General features: G+C 57.8%; 8 protein-coding genes across 8 annotated transcripts; 3 read left to right on the top strand and 5 right to left on the bottom strand.

Moving 5' to 3' along the window:
* Positions 1–132: 132 nt before the first annotated feature.
* Positions 133–3,265, bottom strand: BJ171DRAFT_445372 (P-loop containing nucleoside triphosphate hydrolase protein). The gene is made up of 4 exons (XM_053108167.1): positions 2,167–3,265; positions 1,895–1,991; positions 1,192–1,742; positions 133–1,071 (listed from the first exon to the last, which is right to left on the bottom strand). Exons 1-4 carry the CDS (start codon positions 3,149–3,151, stop codon positions 227–229), a joined length of 2,478 nt encoding a protein of 825 aa, XP_052963542.1. The 5' UTR covers positions 3,152–3,265; the 3' UTR covers positions 133–226.
* Positions 3,266–3,520: 255 nt separating this feature from the next.
* BJ171DRAFT_630624 (uncharacterized protein) lies at positions 3,521–4,350 on the bottom strand (the record flags this gene model as incomplete). The annotated part of the gene is made up of 1 exon (XM_053115617.1): positions 3,521–4,350. A coding segment is annotated over one exon (750 nt), but the record flags the coding sequence as incomplete, so codon positions are not given.
* A 1,506-nt stretch (positions 4,351–5,856) lies between these two features.
* On the top strand, positions 5,857–7,041 carry BJ171DRAFT_204191 (uncharacterized protein). The gene has a single exon (XM_053106299.1). The coding sequence runs from the start codon at positions 5,943–5,945 to the stop codon at positions 6,753–6,755; it is 813 nt and encodes a 270-aa protein (XP_052963544.1). The 5' UTR covers positions 5,857–5,942; the 3' UTR covers positions 6,756–7,041.
* BJ171DRAFT_517912 (uncharacterized protein) lies at positions 6,632–10,116 on the bottom strand. The gene is made up of 10 exons (XM_053112193.1): positions 9,864–10,116; positions 9,578–9,630; positions 9,319–9,439; positions 8,868–9,085; positions 8,541–8,719; positions 8,231–8,384; positions 7,830–8,034; positions 7,496–7,638; positions 7,137–7,346; positions 6,632–6,961 (listed from the first exon to the last, which is right to left on the bottom strand). The coding sequence occupies exons 1-10, from the start codon at positions 10,088–10,090 to the stop codon at positions 6,762–6,764; spliced, it is 1,710 nt and encodes a 569-aa protein (XP_052963545.1). The 5' UTR covers positions 10,091–10,116; the 3' UTR covers positions 6,632–6,761.
* Positions 10,117–10,891: 775 nt separating this feature from the next.
* Positions 10,892–11,861, bottom strand: BJ171DRAFT_204258 (uncharacterized protein). The gene has a single exon (XM_053106300.1). It carries the CDS (start codon positions 11,752–11,754, stop codon positions 10,957–10,959), a length of 798 nt encoding a protein of 265 aa, XP_052963546.1. The 5' UTR covers positions 11,755–11,861; the 3' UTR covers positions 10,892–10,956.
* Positions 11,862–11,908: 47 nt separating this feature from the next.
* BJ171DRAFT_517915 (Sedlin) lies at positions 11,909–12,925 on the top strand. The gene is made up of 3 exons (XM_053112194.1): positions 11,909–12,228; positions 12,391–12,478; positions 12,641–12,925. The coding sequence occupies exons 1-3, from the start codon at positions 12,014–12,016 to the stop codon at positions 12,773–12,775; spliced, it is 438 nt and encodes a 145-aa protein (XP_052963547.1). The 5' UTR covers positions 11,909–12,013; the 3' UTR covers positions 12,776–12,925.
* On the bottom strand, positions 12,926–14,570 carry BJ171DRAFT_570358 (ribosomal protein L24e-domain-containing protein). The gene is made up of 4 exons (XM_053113630.1): positions 14,353–14,570; positions 14,058–14,081; positions 13,776–13,865; positions 12,926–13,611 (listed from the first exon to the last, which is right to left on the bottom strand). The coding sequence occupies exons 1-4, from the start codon at positions 14,431–14,433 to the stop codon at positions 13,324–13,326; spliced, it is 483 nt and encodes a 160-aa protein (XP_052963548.1). The 5' UTR covers positions 14,434–14,570; the 3' UTR covers positions 12,926–13,323.
* A 2,414-nt stretch (positions 14,571–16,984) lies between these two features.
* BJ171DRAFT_517921 (WD40-repeat-containing domain protein) lies at positions 16,985–19,562 on the top strand. Its single transcript, XM_053112195.1, has 2 exons — positions 16,985–18,220; positions 18,504–19,562. Exons 1-2 carry the CDS (start codon positions 17,027–17,029, stop codon positions 19,194–19,196), a joined length of 1,887 nt encoding a protein of 628 aa, XP_052963549.1. The 5' UTR covers positions 16,985–17,026; the 3' UTR covers positions 19,197–19,562.
* Positions 19,563–19,821: the final 259 nt, after the last annotated feature.

Consider the following 19,821-nt stretch of genomic DNA (forward strand, 5'->3'; position numbering starts at 1 on the left):
TGTCTGCGACCTAATGAATCCCTAATCTAATATGCTGTGGCCTGCTCTGGAACGTATATAAATAAAAGTACCAATCACCATTTGACTGTCGAGCAGACCGAGTCGCGAGTCGTTGTCCTACCACCGCCCTCTGAGAGCTTCCCAACTCGGTTTGTCACAGGCTAATGGGGATACAGCGATCTACTCGTGGTCGCATCTTTTAATTCAATTTCTGAATCCCTGTGCTTCAAAAAGCCCTGCCGCGACCGCCTCGTGCGGCCCCGCGGCCCCGAGAGCCACCAAATGAGCCCCCGCGGGACGAGCCGTTATATCCGGCGCCATTGGTATATGGCCGTCCGTAGCCTCCTCGTGCGCCGCCAGTACTAGCGCCGCCTCGGCCTCCGCGGCCGTAACTGCTTGATCCCATCTTGTCCTCGAGCTCGGGTAGTTCCTTAAGAATCTCCAGGGTGACTCCACGGCCATCGCGCCATTCAATGCCCGTGATGAGAATGCGGGCGGTGTCGTCTTCGTTCTTGAGGAGCTCGATCTTGTCGGAGACAATATCGACAACGACGCCGCAGTAGTCCTTGGTGATGCGCCAGCCACCCGTGTCTTCGTACGTCAGGGCCGGGAACTGCCGCTGGACGATAGCCCGGACATACCCGGCGTTCTGGATGGGGTTCGCGGTGCGGAAGAGCAGCGTCATGAACCCTTCGTTGGCCGTCAGGAGCGAGCGAGCCGGGAGCGGCTTGGTTGTGTTGCAGTAGAGAGCAAGGGCAGCACACAGAGCCTTCTCGCCGTCGCCCTTGTAGTGGTTGAGGAAATGCTTGGCTGTGTCCTTGAAGTAGTCCAAAACACTTGGATGGATGTCCGGCAACTGGTCGAGTGTATCGGCGGCACGGGCACTGATGATTTCGGAGGGTTGGGGTGCACCGACGGTGGTGAACTTGACGCCGGCCCGGCGAGAAATGTTCTGCAGCAGATACTCCTGTTGAGGCTTATAGAAGGTGATGCAGGTCCCCGACTTGCCAGCACGGCCCGTTCGGCCGGAGCGGTGGATGTATGTTTCGACATCGCCTGGAGGCTCACAGTCTGTGTTGGCCCAGGACAAGCATCAGCCTGATTAGCGATTAGCGGCTTCAACCCGTTGTGCACTTGGTCTGAGGGCCGAGAAGGGTGCTCAGGCTGAATGGACACGAGCGCCATACTTACTGATGACCAAGTCGACTTCGGGGATATCGACACCGCGTGCACAGACGTTGGTCGCGACCAAGACCCGGAACTTGCCCTCTCGGAAGCCCTGCATCGCAACCTCACGCTGCTTCTGCTGGACGTCTCCGTGGATGACCTGTGTGCCCATATTGGCGAGCTTTTCGTTCAGTCCCAACTCGCTAGCCTCGCCCTTGGTTTCGACAAAGATCATGGTTCGGCCGGACCCGCCTCGTCCATAAACGGCAACGATGTCGCCCAGAATTGAGGTGCGGTTCTGCCACCGGGAGGGGACGCACAGGTGGCCAATGTTGGAGTTTGTCTTGAGTTTGTCGTTGCCGATCAGGTCGATGGTAACCTTGTCGGGCTTCATGTACTTTTTGACGGCCTGGGTAATCCACACTGGCAGGGTGGCCGAGAACAGCAGGGTCTGGTGCACGGCAGCGGAGGCTCCCGCGCCCTGTTTCTGCTCGTCGACTTGCTGCAGGATCTTGTCCATGGCATCTGCGAACCCGATATCAAGCATCTGGTCGGCCTCATCCAGACAGATGAACCTAAACGAGAGAGGGGAAGGAAGAATGTCAGCCGAATGGTTGCCATCGGTTGGTCCACAAGGAGGTGTCCGTCAGCAAGCGCCACCGAGGAAGGATTAACGCAGGCTCTCGGCTTCCACCGGCCAGCTCGGAGCTGACACACGGTGACTCACTGGAGCTGTGCGAGTTTGAGGTTGCCTCGTTCGACATGATCGATCAGCCGGCCTGGCGTGCCAATGACAACGTCGACACCATCGCGCATAGCGTAGTCTAAGATGTCCGTCGTGATCATGATAGGGACGGCATTAATTCGAGCGGCGATATCAGTCGTCAGCAGAGAGACGAGAGCGAGCGAAGTGAAATAGGCGCACAGCTTTTGCGGAATGGTGCTCTTGATTGAGCACTGGCCAAAACGCAACATGAGGGTTGCTACGAGAATGCTTACATTGCGTGTCGTATGGCACGCCGCCATAGACGCAGGTGTGCCTGATCTCTCCGGTGCCGACGCATTCAAAATCTCGGGCAATCTGGAGGGCCAGTTCGCGGGTCGGGGTCATGATGAGCGCTCGAGGGGCTCGGCCACGACGATCAAATGCAGATCGGTCCTTGTTGCGCTCGGCCTTGAGCCGCTCCACAATCGGGAGGGCAAAGGCGAGAGTCTTGCCCGTGCCGGTGCGAGCACGGCCGAGGACGTCTTTGCCGTTGTAGACATGCGAGTAGGAGGCAGCTTGGATCGGGAAGAGGGCTTTGATGCCTCTTGCTTGGAGAGCATCCAGGGTGGATTGGCTGAACTTGTAGTTGGAGAGAAGGAGCTCGGGAGGCGTGCTTTGATCGGCGTCGCTGTCGGCGGCAGCCTCCTCGACCTTGATGAGCAGTGCTCCATCGGGCTCGGCAGAAGACTCGTCGGCAGACGGCTGGGTATCCTTGGCAGAGGCTTTTTGCTTCTTGGTCTTCTTCTCGGGCTTTTCGGACTCCTCCACGGTCTCGGTCTTGGCCTTTTTGGTCTTGGTCTTGGATTTCTTTTCGGATCCTGAGCCAGTGACGTTTTCCTTGTCGGAGTTGTCCGCACTGGCGGCGGTGTCGTCGCCAGATCGCTTGCGCTTCTTCTTGGAGCCGTCCTCGCTCTCAACCGCTGGTTCGGACTTGAGGGTCTTTGTCTTCTTCACCTTGGCTGACTCTTGTTCTTTGGGCTCGTCGGGTTTGGAGTCGGCCGTGCGCTTCTTGCTCTTCTTGTCCTTCTCGGGCTTGTCGAACTTGTCGGACTTTGATTTTTTGGGCTTTGCTTCAGTCTCGTCTGTCTCGGACTTGGGCTTTTTCGACTTTTTCGGCGATTTGTCGCTGCTGGTCTGTGCGTCGTCTACCTTTTTCTTGGGCGACTTTGCCGACTTGGGCTCAGCCGGCTTGTCTTTGCTTCGGGTGAGAGCAACCATGGCGGTGATGTGGTCTCGGCCGAGATGGCAAAGAATGCGGGACTGCGGTGGAGAATGAGTGCTGGGATGGTGCGAGACTCGAGAGGCAGCCAACAGGACAGCAGCGAACCACGGCGCTGGGGGTGGGAGAAGGTTCTCTGGAACTGCAGGGCTGATCGCACAACACACCCAAAAAAAAAAAAAAGCGCAGCACTTCTGATCCTGGCGATGCTGCGCTCATGAACACGATCGGCGCCATGGAGCGGTGTGTTCTGCAGCGGGCTCGAGACACTCTGCCCCTCGGAAAGGCTGTCCTCTCTCTCGGAATGACTGTCGAGCACATCAAGTCAGGGCTCCGAGCCAAGGGGTGGCGGGGTGTGGTGCCGGCATGCAGCTTGCGGGCTGCTCTGTATTGGGACAGCGCTCAGGTGCTTGGATGTGCTGGCTTGCGCTGTCGACGCTTGCTGGTGTCAGAGGAAGCATCTGAACGAAAGACGGCAGCATCGGGATGCAGATCCTTGACCCGCATCAATCCAGGCGGCGGTTGCCTCTGGCGATCCGAGGGGTCTCCGCGAAGGGCTAGATATTTGGACTGGCGGCTCGCATGGACAAGCATGACGACCGAGAGCGAGCCGACGAGACCGATGCAGAGTTTGACAAAGATCGGCTTCCATGGAGAAAGAACAGTCGGATCGGCAAAGGCGCGAGACCTGTCCGACGCCGTGGCAACGGCATAGCCTCGCAGAAGAGCATCGGCAAGATCCAGAGGGATGTATGCCAGGGGCAGGAGGTTGATGAGCTTGAACCATTCGAGCGGTCCTGCTTCCTGGAGGACAATACCCTCGTGGAAGACGTTGCAGACCAGCGAGACGAGGAGCGAGATCGAGGCAACGCAAACGGGCACGGTGCCGAGGCCGATCCCGAAGCGATCGAGGGCGAGCTCGGCTGCGGCGGTAAGAATAGACGGATGCGCGGCAGAGGGGCCGTCTGGGTTTCCAGCCTTGCGGATGTCCTCGAGCCATGAGAGCAACAGAAGCGAGGCCGAATGGAAGCCAGTTGCGCCGAGGAAGACCCAGAGATCGGTTGATCTGGTTGCAAGGACAGTCGACAGATGGGCGAGGCTGGGCGGGGGTGCAGGGACGAGCCGATCCATGGCAGGAAATGAAAGTGTCGGGGAGAGATGGGATGGCGATGCCCAGGCGATCGATATCGGATGACCGCGATCGATCTGGTGACAGCGATCGATCTGATGACAGCGACCTTTTTTTGGAACGGGACGCCCTCACACAAGTGGCCTGCGTGGCTTGCGCGGCTTGTGTGAATCAGACTTTGGCACCAAACTCCATGAAATCCGCTCGCCGAGGTCCACAGCGATATTGCTCTTTGCCCAGCGTCTTCCTCTCTCATCCCTGGTATATCTCCGTGCTCTGACCCGCAGTGACCGCATCTGCAGCTCGCCGGTCCCCGTCGTGCCCACTCACTCCATGCCAAAAACGGCAACCGCGAGCCGACACGCCGTCGCACAAGTCGCCGCCCACACAGACAGCGGCACACGTGATGCCGGCTGCAGCCATTCGAACCGCTCGCCGCCTCGGCGCCGTCCGTCCTTTGCGGCGGTTGTTCGCATCGGTCCTTCGGATCATCCTTCGCATCCATCTTGCTCAGCGCCCTGCTCCTCGGCTCGCCGCCGGCCCGCCTGCCTGCCTGCACCTCCGTCTGCCTGCCTCCTCAGGCGGCCTCCCGTCGGTCCCTCTGCCGCCCCGCCCTGGCTGCCGAAGCCTCGTGAAGCCTCTGCGAAGCCTCGTGGAGCACCGTGAAGCCGTATCTCTTTGGTGCCTCGTTTCAACGCCAACCGCAAATCCCAGGTGCTCTGCCCGATCGCCGAGCCGAGCCATTGCCACCTCTCCCTTTGATCGTTGCAGTCGCAACCGCAGACCACAAGCCCACGCCCACAGATTCTCCTCGAGCCCCTCTTTCCAGAGTCTCGGCCATTCAGCGGTCCCCCGTTCTGCTGAAGTGATTCGGACCTTCGTGCTGCTACCGCCGGCCCTACCATGACGTCCACGAACCCAACCTACATCCTCTCCATCACCTCCAGCAAACTGCAAAGGCTTCTGGAGGCCAAGGAGTCAACCGACACGCCTCCCAAGGTTACCTCGCCGCGAAAGAGCCTGCCTTCGCTTCCTTCCTCGGCGGATGCCGAGCCGCCGTCGCCCACATCCCGCCGCCTGTCGCATGGGTCGCTGCCAAAAGCCTCGCCGTATGCCTCCAAATCGAATCACTCCGCCCCATGCCTGTCCTCAAGCTCGCCCCACAGCAACAAGGTCCTGGTGCACTCACCGCTGCGGCCGGGGCAGCAAGACAAGCCCCAGCGTCCCATCCGCTACTCGTTCTTCTCGCTGCAGGCGTCCGCACCTCCGTCCAAATCCAAGCGCGCCGACATCATCCTCAAACTTGTTCTGATTCAAAACTTCATGACCACTGTTCGCTCGAAAATCGCAAAGGCCCCCAAACCAGCCCCTATCCAGTACTGGGCCTCAAATACCAGCCGACCTCCATCGCCTGCTCCAAGTTCCATTTCACTTGCGCCATCCGTCAAGGTCATCAACCCGCGCATGCCCTCCTGGTGGAATGCAATTGACGACGATGACGATGATGACTATGATATCCCAGACCGCTTCAGCGACGATGACGATGACGATGGCGATGATCGGGTTGTGGATGGCGATGACGACGACGACGACAGCGGCCACTATCGCCCCCGGCGGGCCTCGAACCCTGGCGGCGATGACGACGACTACGAGGACTCGGGATGGCGGTAATATCGACCCAGGTCCACCTGCCTCTGGGCGACTACTGGCGTGTCCGTTTTGCCTCTGGACGGGCTGTCGGTGCGCCGACTAGCCATTGCCCATCCAGACAGATAACCCAGGTGCTTGCACCCGCTTCGCATCTGGCTTTGTACATCAATCCACATCTATCGTCAAGGTTTACTCGACTGGGCTCAGTCTGGATAGCTCCTCCCGTTCCTCCCGTCCTTTTCTCTCTCGCGTGCTCTCCCTCCTTCCCCCCTGTGTCTGGACCGGATATACTTCAACGCGGTCTCTTGTCGCTCTCCGCCACTCTCTTGTCGCCGCCCTGTAAAATAGAATTTCCTGGACATTGCAATTGGTGTACAAATGGGATGCTGCGGCTATCGCTGATGCTCTCGTGGTCACTGCTTCCCCAGCATCACGATCGATCGCACGTCGGGCGACCCGACAGAACATCTCGTCTGCTGATCCCGCTTTTACGCTGTCAGCTTGACGGCAAGCGGCTTTCATCTCCTTCCTTTGCCTCCTGTCACGTTGTCAGTCTTGGACTTGCTGTCTGCGTCTCTCGCGCCGCTCGCTCGTTCGGCCCCAGTCCATTCCCCAGCGCCACTCCATGCAGCGGCGACCCCATGCTACTCCCATTCAATGCCATTTGCACTCACTTCCATGATCCTGTCCCGATTCTGCAATTGCGTTATCATCTCGCCAGCACATCATACGCTGACGGCTCCACACCATTTATATGCCTGCTTATTGAATACACGCACATGGGCTGGACCAAATCCGCTCCAATTGCCAGGACGCACAGTTGACGGAGCCTACTGCGTGCCCGGCTGTCCCTCGGAGCTTGCATCTCCTGCGGGCTGCGCCATCTCTCGCTGGAGCTCTAGCATTGTCTTCTCGTTGGCTACTTTGCTGAATGGCTGGGCGCCCTCGGGAAGCGGGTACTTGAAGTCGGGGCCAAAGTTGACTGTGACAGAGCCCTGCATATAGCACGAGAAAGCAGGATGGTACTTGCCTGAAGCCAGATGATCGAATGCCAGGTCAGTGCCAGTGCCAGTGCCAGTGCCAGTGCCAGTGCCAGTGCCAGTGCCAGTGTTGGTATGGGCAGCGGTGGCGAGATGGTGTGGTAACTTGTAGCGATCGATCTACAAGTCAGCTGCCGGCTCTAAGCATCAAGGTCCTTCGCATACCAACGTAGAGCCCCTTGAATGCCACACCCAGGTCGGCTCCGTTCTTGTAGTACCGAATCTCGGCCCCTTCGGCCACATCCATGGGCTTGCTCGGAAATGTAGAATACGCCCGCAGCTCCAACGACCGATTCTCCCACAGACGGCTGAGCAGATCGTCCATCGTTCTTGGCTTTGGGAGCTTGATCGACATCCCAATCACGTCGCCGGGTCCTGCACCAACAAGTAGTTCAAACAGGTCATGGGAATGCAAACCGAACCAAGATCTGCTTGGAGGTATGGTTGAGGTGCTTCATGGGATATCGGCTGTGTAGCTCGCCTTTCAGTAACCTCTGAATCGCATGCTTCTGTCTGCTGCTTACCATATCCGGATGCATATCCTTCCGGACCCGGACATGCTTTGCTCTTGTGGAAAAGCGTGCCGGGATTGTCGCGGAAGCTGTAGCTGAACTGGTCGAACCCACACGGAGCCTGCAGGTCGCCGCTGATCTGGGACCATCCGATCCTGGAGCCGAAAAAGTCCGTCGTCAACCCGATGCAGTGGCATCGGCTCCGCAACTCTTCGGCCGCGCCGAAAGCAGCAACAAAGGGCCGCCTTCGCGCATTCGCTTGCCGTTAACAGCCTCTCCTGCGAGCCCAAACAGGAGTGCCCGGACAGAAGTGCCCGAACAGAAGTGCCCGGACAGGAGTGCCCACCTGGTGTGGCCTGGATGGCTGTTGATAAGCACTTCCAAATACCAGTAACCTTCCCACACGCCGTGCGAGGCCTTGGCCATGCGGTAGCCCTTCTCATTCATCACTGCCGTTCCGTTGTCGGTGATTTTCATCTGCGGCGCCGAGTGTGTGGGCATCTCGTGTAGTCGCACGGGGAACTTTGGATTGTCAATGTCCGGATACAGCTCTGAGTACAGCGATGGCAGCGAAAACGGGGAATGGAATTGCCCAAGAGTGTTACGAGCAGTCGACCTTCGCTATCGCATATGGCATTGTCATCAGGCACTCAGCAAACAATGGCCATTCACAAGCGCATCAATAGGCAGATGCAGTTCTCGAACAGCGGTAGCACCGAGGCGGCTGAGCCACTGCAGATATCATACTAATTGCTGTCGCTGGGTCGATATCCAGATCGGAAGGCTTGTTCTTCTTGGACTTTGGAGGGCGTCTTGGTGCCGGCTTGCGCTTCGCAGCCTCGGCTTCGTCCGGGCCAATCGAATTGGCTCGGGAGCTCGAGCCTTTCTTCTTCTGGGGTCGCTGGAGGTTGAAATCACCACAGTAGTGAGCCCCTGGCTGCCGAATAGCTTGTTATCTGAGTACCGATGCGAGGCAGACAGGGCACGAGTCCGAAACATCCGGAGCGCTATCGCCATGCCCCCCCCCGCTGCTGGCCAGAGAGTGGGGCCGACATACCGTCGAGCTTGCCTGGGACTCATTGTCCGAGTCGCTGTTGTCGAGCCTGTGTCGCCGAATCGCTTTCGGAATCTCCACTTCCAGGAGCGAGCCGTTCTCAGCAATGTCGTATCCAACGTTCTTGGATTTCTTGGTCTCGCCCGCAGACGGGAAGTTCATAGAGTGCAATCCCCACCAGCCTGACGACAAGGGTCGGCCGGAAACACATCAGCGAGACGATGACGCAGATTTTCGGCTCTGTGTGTCCGCTATCTTTGTGCCATTGACTCATCCCATCCCTCACAACGCAGTTGACTCGTCATTCAAGAAAAATGCCCAGAGACCGACCTTGCTCCCTATGGGTATCGATGCCAGATGCAAATCGGCTTCCGGCAGAGAGACATCCAGAGACGCTGCTCTTCCATGTGTTGCCGCGCGTCCGGGTCCAGAATCGGTGCCAATGCGCCTCCACAAACTGGCATATGTGCGGATTGATTTGGAAGTACTTGGCATGGGTGGGAGAGGCGATGGTCAGATTGAACAGTGTGATGTGCACCACCTCCATCCTGTTGAGGAAAGAGTCAGCCGAATCAGAGAAGAATCCCGGAACGCTGGCTCGGGGGCGACAGCACCAGCACCGACTACGATGCTGCTGGCTTGCGCCTGATGTCGCCGGCCCTGATCGATCTGTCGCCGACAAAGCGCAGAACATCGATCGACTCAGGACCACCGCTGCATCGTACGCTGTGGCCCACAGCGACACCACACCAAGGATTTGGCGAGACAGACTCTCGATTACCATGACAGCAGCAGCCGTTTGATCGTTTCGGGCCCGTTGGTGCAGTTCTTGCACCGGAAGAGGTAATAATCGTCTCCAGGTAGCGGCGGCTCGGCCCAGGCTTTGATGACATCGATGCATTCTTGAAGTGGCAAGATCGGGCCGTGTCGGGGAGTGATCATCATTCATCAGCTGCGATACCGAAAAAAGCAAGAGGCGCCTGTTGCGAACTGGATCGTGCTCGATGTCCAATGTGCTCTTTGACCAACCAACTCCGTACCTTGGTGGAAATAGCTGAGACACGAAGCACACTGAAAGTCCGGATGGTAGCTCCTGCAGATTCACCGGACCGGTTGGAGGTGTCAGCCGCAATACTGAGCAGGCTCCAGATCGAGACAGACCCGGATCATCCTGTCGAATACCGACCCGGATCATCCTGTTGAATGCCGACCGGGTATCCCTCCCAAGGGCTTGGGCCATCGGATCCGAGGCCGATGTGGAGGACGGCCGCGGGACAGAGACCGCGATGCTATAGCCAGGCAGAAGAAAAGCAACGAGCTACCTACGGCTCTTTGATCCGACCACAGTAGCACGAGCCCGAGGTGCTCGGACGGTCGATTTGCATCGAGCTGGGCTCTTTTGAGGCTTCTGATTTCGGGTGGGGATCGGAGGCGCTGACCTCGGACCGCCGCTCTTTGGGAGCTGCAGACGGCCGGATGAGATCGGCTAGTGTTCGCTGAACGGCCCGATCGTCATTGCCCATCCCGCTCCGCGGGGACTGGAGTCTGCTCATGGATCAGGGGTTGTCGGCAAGCAGATCGAGGAAGATGGGTGTTCGCGGCCTGGCCCCAGCAAGGCCGAATCACACCAAGCCAGAGGACGGCTGGCCACAGCGTGGTTGGACACAGGGTGGCTGTGCGACATGCTCTGGATGATGTCTAGGAGAGCCCAGTTGCACTCTCTGGTGTCGATGTTGGCAATGGTATCGGCGTCGGTGCAGGAGCGGATGCTGCCGCTTGAGTTTCATAGTCTCCGCTGTACCCGGTGGGCAGGCCATGGTGTATTCAGTGCTCCAGAAACAGCGACAGCCCTGGCTCACAACAGAGGCTCCCATTTCGTTCTAGGATCGGCGTTCAGTCGACGGGACTGCGTCGTGAGACTTCTATGGCATCACTGATAACTATTGAACAACGACAGACAGCGCAGAGGAGAGCCTGTACCACAGCGAGTGTCGAGCGTCCAGATCGGGGCCGAGCCACTCTCCCGGCCCGACCAGCAATGTAGTCCATGGTCAGCGCACAGGCAGATTGCGTGCTGAGCTTGGTACTGCAGAGGAGTCGATGGTCGAGACCGGATACGGATGTGGGAAGCGGATCCGTTGTTGCAGCAGAGCGAAAAATGAAGCAATGTAGTGTGATTCGGCGGGCGACCTTCCGCCGCAGTTCTTGTCGCAGGGCATTTTCGGGCGGATCGACAGGATACTTGCATTGCCTTCTCCCCCCCCCACCGATAGCGTTCGAGTCTGTTGATCTTCAAAGAAAAGAAAAAAAAACGGTCGATCCGGACCACGCCAGACGGAATGCAGTCCAAGTGGCTCACAGCGAACCATGAGACCTCCACCGTCAAGCTCACGGGCCGCACAGCAGCCCAGGACTGCTGTTAGGCGCTGTCGGTATCATCGAGGGGCGGCTTGCGGTCAACGCCTCCGTCTTCGGAAGCAAGCTCCTCTGGCACCCCGGGGATGGGAAGCAGGAGCTGCGGATGATCCAGTGACGGTGCTTCTGTCGTGGGGACATCGGCGCTCACTTCGATCGCGCCGAGCGACTCGAGCGTCGTCGGCGTTGCCCTTGAGACAAGCGTGCTGGAAAGCTCGGCCATCCGCTCCGTCAGTCGCTCCGTCAGGGCCTTGACGAGTTGCCGCAGCTTGACGTTTTCGTCTTTGAGATAGCTGTTCTCGTCTTTGTTGATGAGGAGCTCGGCTCGCAGCTTGAGCTCCTGGCTCTGTAGCCGATTAATTTCTTCCTTTTGGATAGCAGCGACATCCTGCAGCTGCTTTTTATCTTTGATCAGTTGGCTGGTCCCGGGAAGCGGCCGGAATGAGCACAGCGGGCGGTATGCAGGCGGGAGGGGGGAGGCGTAAACATCAGCGGCGAGCAAGTGGGTGAAAAGTGTGCAGGAACCCCCAAGTTTGGCCGAGCGCAAACGACTCGCCAGCGGGGCGAGCCAAGAGTCGAGCACTACAGGGCTGAGCCGACCCAGAGGGACACGATGCAGTAGCAGCGGTGCACACTGCCGTCGCATCGAGCCGTTGGTGTGGTTCGATGCCGGCGGATGAGGAGAGTGGAACTGCAGCACCCACATCAACAGCCCGGCTTCGAGTTTCTTGGGGTCGTAATGCGGCGAGGACGTCACCCCAGTGGATGGCAGCGTGCGCTTGAGCTTCTGCAGTGGATCCATCACAGGCAGAGGAGGGAGGGAAGAAGGACTGTCGATGGCCGGACAGGGCAGGGCAGTGCAGGGCAACAGAGCAGGAACAGCCAGAGCGTTGGTCGGGTTGATCGGCGAAGAAAGCGCCAAAGGCCAGCCCGGCACCTGATTCCAGACTTGGTCTGCGTCTGATCTCCCCGTCCCTCCCTGCTCCCTTGGCAGTATCGGCCCCCCCCCGGCTCAACCCAAACCAACAACCTCCTCTCCAGACGGCGGCAGCGCCTCAAGCATGTCCGGCACCACCATCAATGCCATCGCCGTGATCGGCAAGCAAAACAACCCCATCTACATCCAGTCCTTCCAGGGCAGCCATTCCGACATCAAATACCATTTCCTGAGCCACACCGCCTGTGACATTATCGAGGAGCGGCTGACTTCAGCCGCGTTCACCAAGAGCTCGGACCTCTATCTGGGGCTGCTGCATTCGATGGAGGACCTCGCTGTGTAAGAGCCCTTCCTAGCTGGCATAGAGCAGCCGGATGCGGGGCGGGACTCCCAAGCTGCATCGACCGGGCGGCCTGTCGATACAGCCATCCACACCCGCAAAGCGTGCGTTCCCCACTCATCGTCAATTCTTTGGCTCAAATGGCATCCGTCTGTGGGCAGCTATGGGTATATGACCAACACACGCATCAAGATCGTTGTCATCATCACGCTGACCGACACCGCCGTCAAGGACGCCGAGATGAAGAACGTAAGTCCCTTGCAGGCGGCTGCACACATGCGGCCCGCGAGTACGGTGCGATGCGGCAAGCCGGAGCGGGCCAGCAGATCCGCACCATGGCATGACGACAGGCTCCAAACACGGGCTGACGACACTCATCGTGCATCGTGGCGGATTCGGGTCTGAGAACAGGTTCTCCGCAAGATTCACACGGCCTATGTCAATCTGGTATCGAACCCGTTCTACGACCCCGAGGGTCCAAACGGCATCTGCTCCAAATCCTTCAACACTGCCATCAACGAGATTGCCGGCATCGCCGCCGTCTGAGATTTCCCCCTCCCTCAAGCGCACCAGTTCTGGATCTCGAATACACACGTTTTTGCCCTGGAGCCAAGAACGCCGACATCCATCGACTCCATGTGCGGTACCTCCACCAGATGCAGCTGGCACATAGTCCACTCGAATGCCCCAGTGCCTCGTATTTTTGTGGAGGGGCTGTATTGACATGAGCCGACCGTGGGCTCTGGCTGGATACAAAGCTGGCCAGGAGCTAGCTAGAGCCAGTGCGAGCTGAGACGGAACGCCAGCAGTGCTATGGCTCGGAGATCAAGTGTCTTGGTACAGTGTCACTCAGGTCTGGGTCAATCCAAATCAACAGGCCGCCGTTACGATTGCAAACAAAAGTTGAGCCGACACAGCCCGATGCGGTGGTGGGAGTGGCAAGAGCAGGTTGAGAGTAGAAGCAGAAACTGGATGATATGGCCCCCATCCAAGCGAGGCAAAGCCGCTACGCCGCAACGGTCGCATTTGGTCGTCCAGAATCGCTGTGACCACAGCGGTCACAACGGTCACAGCGCAGTGCCTGAGGAGCTCGTTCAGGCCAGCTCCATGTCCTCTCTCGACTGATCCTCGAGGATCTTGTGCTCGACAATCTTCTTGCGCAGCTCGGGGGCCGCAACCAGCTCGATGTTCTTCTGGATCTCGCGGACGTTTTGCATCTTCTCCTTGGACTTGTTGGCGAGGAAGCGCTTCTTGGTGAACACTCTCTCGCGCTTGGCCTTGATCTCGGCGATCCGCTTCATGGCCTTGAGGGTGGTGCTCATCAGATCGCGGTCGTAGCGGACGGGGACATTGCGACGCTTCTCAAACTCAAGAGTCGAGTCCTGGGGAGCCATAAGTAAGACCATGGGCCGCAGCCAAGTTAGACACTGGTATGCCGCTGCTAGACTTGCATCCGCTAATCGATCGTGTTGCATTCGAGGCTGTCGCAGGCAGACTCTATTCAGCCAGCGACCGTGGTGGTCTGGGCGGTGCGGGGGTGACTTACGATTGTCATTTCCTTGCCGGCCGCCCGACGGAAGGCCTTGGTCCATCGGACCTTTCTGGGGTTGCGCTTCATCTTGAAGTTCTTGTGGCACTGAGGTTGGAAGGGTGCAGGAGGAAGGCGGAATCATGGGGTTAGTGCTGGAAGCTCGTGAACAAAACGCAATTGGCCGGCCACGAAGGAGGCCAGGCGTGCCAGGTGCGTTTTGGAAAACCAAGTGCGCTATGAGAAGCCAAGTAAGCTATGAGAAGCCCGGTAAGCTATGAGACGAGAACGATCGAATACCTTCGAGCGGCAGAAGCGGAAGATCTGGCGGTTGTCGATAGAGCCGGTAGGGCGGCATGTTGGCAGGATGGTATGAGGTCAGGATCGCATGTCAGGCGGAGACAGTACAGATTGGAGGGAGATTCCGCTCCAGGAGACAGTTGGGATGGAGGGAGCTGGAATGCTCTCTGCTTGCCAAAGGCGCAAGTCGCACCGCAAGCTCTCTCCCATCAGCGGCGCTATCGGGTCGCTCTCAGAACAATCACGGCACAAGCCCAAGCTCGATCCGATTCGATCGGATGCTTGGGAGACTTGCCTTGGAGTCATTCCGCACAAACATGGTGCCGTGACCAGGGTATATGGTACTCGAGCAAAAGTAGCACTTTTCCAGACGCATCGTGAAGGACTATGACTCTTGCTGCGGAGGCTCTATGAGAGGGAGGAGAGGGGCGAAGGAGGATGCGGGCTCGCTGCTCTGTCGGATAGGTGCGTCGTCCAGCAACAGAGTCGGTGTCGTTGGAGGGCCGAGAGAGCGCAGCGAAGGTGCCTGGCAGGATGTGCAAAATCGTTGGCAAGAAAAAAAAAAAAAGTTCGTATGCCACGTGCGCATCAGCTGAGACAACTCCGACGGCATGCGGGGACGGATTGCGCAGCAGCTGTCGGGCGGTTCCCACGCTTGGCTGAGAAGGCAGTGAGACACACCGTCGCATTCGGGCACAAGCGCACCGAACTGGAATCGCCCTCCCTATCGTACCGTCAATCCAGAAAGAAACGGAACAGTCACTCTCTGGCGCCAGCGACACAAGTCCGCTGATCCGTAGGCTCCAGTGGGTAAGCCATGCGGTTGTTTCCCGTCCTGGTTGGCAATCTCTCTGTGAAGTGCATCCACTCCACTCTCTGGACAGCTCCATGGTGTATCGATATCAAGATGCTCGGCCTTATCGAGTCGCTTGGCTTCCCGGCACTGTGAGCACACCTGGAGATCGAGTCGCTTGCGTGTATCCATCTGAGCGAGAGAGCGTCCTTGATTCAGATCCAGAAACACATCACAGAATGGTCATGGCCAGCGCGCGATGTTTTGAGTGATAACATTCACCAATGATCGAAACCTGGAGTGTCCCGCATTTTATTGGATCGGATGTATCGTGCTCTCAGCCGAGAAGCCCAAGTGGGTCAAGTCGTTTCCCTGGGTGTCTGTCCCATGGCATCTCATCGACCGAATCCATCACGGCACTGCGAGCGCCGATCGGCGTCATTGAGTCTGGTGACCGATCAACACATATACTGCGCCCCGTTTCAAAAATGGGCGGACATTATCTGTCGACCTCAATCAGCGACTGTCTGCCCTCTTCACTTCCAAGCCTCCCCTCACCCGTGCTTCAAGAGCGGCACAGTCCCTCCACAGTCTGCGATATCGGTCGCCTGCGCACACTCGAGCAACGGAGAACAGTCGGCAGGGCTCGGTTGTGTGGACATATCCCTCTATTAAGAATCGCACAATCCAGAGATCCCGATTCATCTGCTGCTTGCCTTGAATCCCTCTCTCTCTGTGTGTGCTTGTTATCCGTTATAGGCTCGGGGCAACGTCCTGATTGCACACTATCCCTGCGCTTTGCTGCTGTTTCTGTTGCTGCTGTCGCTGTTGTTTTTGTTGTTTTTTGTTGCTGTTGCTGTTGCTTCTGCTGCTTGCCGCATTCTTTTGTTCGAAGCCGCTTGGCTTTGCTTTCGACCGACGCTCCAACACCACCCTGCTCTCGTTCGTGGCTCTTCTCGCCCCTCCTCATCAATATCAAACCGCGAGATTTTCTTTCGCGGTATATTTCATTTATGACGTGTGGAAAGTAGAGAGCAATTCGGTCATCTCCAAAAAAAAAAAAAAAACAGCCTTCGAAAAAATACGAAAAGATAAAGCAAAGGAAGACACAAGGTTGCTGTCACCGGCTCCAGAAGCTATCCCTTTCTCCTCTGCATCCCACACCCTCCCCATCCGGCCATTGCTCAACATTCGTCCGAGTACCACGCGGCCGCTCTGAAATATCTCGGCATCGCACCGCAGACCCGAACTGTACGTTTCTTCGCGACACAGAGCCGAATTTACTCTGGGGGAGTGGTGTCCGAGGCCATCAACGTTTCAAACTCCCACGCTTCTTCTGCAATCGATCATAGTATCCAGGTGCTCTGCATACCAGGGAGCATTTTTTCTTTTCTATCACCGTTCACTCCCATCGCTTCCACCGCTCCCATTACTCGCTTCGTCGCTGCCCTCGTTTCCAGCACTGAATCAATTCGCCGACGCTGCAAAATAACACGGCTTTGTTGTTGACGACTCTAGAATACACTCGGTCCCATCGCCAACGCAAATCCACACAATGAGCCGGCGCAACTCTGTGACGAGCACAGAACGGGAGGCCCCGGTCATTCTGGAGCTTCTACAGCAAGTCCACCAAACCGACCGATCTGAGCTCGAGCAAAAAAAGATCCGGCTCGGGGGTCAAAAGCAACATCCGCTCACGGACGAGGAGCTGGCGGGCATTTTCCAGTTCTCGGATCAGTACTGCGAGGAGCTGGCGACCCTCTTGACCGAGGAGGCAAAGGATATCGAGGAAATCCAAACGACGAACGGTAATGGCTTCTAATCCCTCGAGCCGGCTTTTGCTGTTTGATGAGCTATCCATAAGCTGGGGCTTGGCAGTGTACTTTTCTTCGCCTGAGGAAGTGAGCGCAGGGTCTCGCCGCTTCTTTCTCAGACGAGTCGATCCCGACTCGGCGATGTTCTCCAATCCCATAGTGCTATTCGAGCGGCAGTGGAGAGCATAGTCGGCCAATGTCACCCCAGCTTCAAGCACCAGCGTGCAAATTCCCGTCGTGACAGGGGCAGATGGCTTGCCCTGGTGTCGATGGCCAGCCATTGATAGCGGTCTAACTGTGATTCTACCGGTATCTCTCATGTGCGCGACCGCAATGATTTGGGTTGCCTGTCACAAGGCATCATGGAGAAGCAGCTGACGGAAACATACCAGTTTGTAAGGAAAGACCCCAAAGTCAAGGAGTTTGTCGAAGAAGTGAATGACGAAACGGTGGACTGTTTTGCGCTGATGCGAACGGACCAGTCTCCGTTGCTGGAAAGCGAGCCCTGGGCACAGCTCAACAAGATTTGGTATCGCATCTACATGCGGCGGTGGAGCAACAAGTGGATTCCGCAAAAGTTCTCGGTCTACCAGATCCAGGACAGCACCACCGGCCGCACCAAACTCAACCAAATCGTCAACTGCACCCCAAGCGAAAAGAACCGGGAGCTCTTCATCTCGCCCATGTCCCGAAACTGGGAGTATCTGGTGGGCCAGCGCCTTGCGCTGCAGTACAACTGGATCCACGGAAAATACGTCAAGACATCGCTTTACGGCCACAGCGACTCGGTCTACTATGTGCAATTCGACAGTAATACGCTCATCTCGGGATCCCGAGACACGTCCATCCGATTCTGGGATCTTGATCGCATGAAGAAGACAAAGTCGCTGCGCGGACACAAGGGCTCGGTCCTGTGCGTGCGATACAACTCGGTCTACATGGTCTCGGGCTCGTCCGACATGACGATGATTGTCTGGGACTTCAAGTCGGGCCGATCGCTCTACACGATCAACGAGACGGCGCCGGTGCTGGACCTCCGAATCATCGGCAAGAAGATTGTGAGCTGCTCCAAAACCAACGTCTTGAAGGTCTGGAACATCGAAACGGGCAAGCTGATCCGGACGCTGGAGGGACACACGGGCACCATCAACTGCATCAGCAGCTGCGGAAACATGGTGGCAACCGCCTCGAAGGACTCGCTGATCAAGCTGTGGAATATTGAAACGGGCGAGCACGTCCGGGACCTGGAGGGCCACAAGAAGGGCGTCGCCGCCGTCCAGTACGATGGCGACTATGTGGTCTCGGGCGGACCCGACCGCACGGTGCGGATCTGGGATGCCCATGCCGGATCGCTGAAGAGAACCATCAAGGGACACGACGACCTGGTGCGATCGGTGTGCTTCAACCGCGAGCGCATCGTCAGCGGCAGCTATGACATGACCGTGCGCGTCTGGAACTTTGAAACAGGCGAGCAAATGTTTTGCTTCCGCGATGCCCACACCGCTTGGGTCTACTATGTGCAGATGAACAATACCAAGATCATTAGCTGCGGGCAGGTACGTTGACGAGGGCGGGATATGTGTGGTGTGATGTGTGTGATGTGTGTGATGTGTGTGATGCGGGATGGATGAAACGGGATGCAATGGGTGAAGTGGGATGCAATGGATGAAGAGGATGACGTGGAAAATATGGATGAAATGGATGACATCGGACCAGGCGCTTGATTCACTTGCTGTCCATCTAATCCATCGACACCCATCGACATCCATCGACATCCATCGACACCCATCGACATCCATCGACATCCATCGACACCCATCGACATCCCTTTGCTCTCAGGACTCCAAAATTGTCATCTGGGACTTTTACACCGAGGATGCCGGGGACTTGCGTGACTTGGACGAAGTGGCCCGGGAAGAGCGAGGCACCCAGCCCGAGTGCGGGTTCCCCGATGTTTCCGAGCTCTCGCTTGCCGACAAGACGAGCGCGACTGCCGGGGTGCATTCCGAAGGCGACGAAAGCGGGCCCAAGGAGCGGCCCGACACAGCAGCGATCAAGCAAGGATCGATCAACTCGATCGAACCCGAGGGCTCGCTTGCCAACACCCATTCACTCACAGCCGACACTCCCGAGCCTCGATACTCGACGGACAGCCTGCATGCCCACCGGCCGACCCGGCAGGCCACCCGCGGCACGACAACCAACCGGCTGGTGGAGGACTATGACTGCTCGCTGGGATCGGTCTCGTCCGTGATTGCCTCCAAGGCGGTGGAGAACCTGATGAGTATGCAGACGCACTCGTCGCATTTTGCCCTGGGCGGGCTGCTCAGGCGACAGAGCACCGACGCAGACAGGGGGACGGTGGATATGGGCTCGACCGAATCGGCATACAAGCCGTCGATCTTGTCCTCGAGCCTCGAATGTCTGGAGCGGTCCCGAAGAGAGAGCAACCCCGAATACCGCAAATCCAACCTGGGCGGGGCCACACCAGCCTCGAAGTTGGGGATGTCCATGACCCCCGATCGCATCTGAGGGAGGGCAGCCGCCCAGAAGGACATGAAGGGTTCAGAAGACTGAGGCGCCGGTGGCGGCGAGGACATGGATGGCATGACGCTGGTCAACCAGGATAGAGACGACGACGACGACGACGCCGCCGCCGACCAACGGCCCCGGCAGCCCGCCGCTGGCAAGACGGCTTCTGCTTCATGCTCTGTCTCGATACGATACCCTTTCCTTTTCCTCCACTGCGCTGTTCGGGAGCATCGGCCCATCGGCATCGTCGCAATACAGTGCGCGTTCAGCCAACGACGGGGATTGGGGGGACTTCCCGAGTGGGTGGGAGCGTCGCCGATGCAGCCACTTATCATATCATCCATTGCTCCTCCGAGGAAAGGAAGGGAAAGGACAGCGGGTTGAAGAAAAAAACGGGACACACTGTCTCATTCGGACACATGGCGTGGTCGGATCATATCACACACCCATCAAGACGAGCGAATCTCTCTGGTGCACTGGCGACAGTTGGACGGACTCTGTGTTGCCAGCACAGAGGATGTGTCAGCGCAAATTCCAAGCCTGCTTGCTCGCCTGCTTGCTTGCTTGCTTGCTTGCTTGCTTGCTTGCTTGCCCCCCTTGGTGGCTCGCGCTTGGCTGGATGGTG

The sequence above is a fragment of the Polychytrium aggregatum genome, assembly GCF_025602895.1.
Source record: "Polychytrium aggregatum strain JEL109 chromosome Unknown BJ171scaffold_39, whole genome shotgun sequence".
Classification (NCBI taxonomy): Eukaryota; Fungi; Chytridiomycota; class Chytridiomycetes; order Polychytriales; genus Polychytrium; species Polychytrium aggregatum.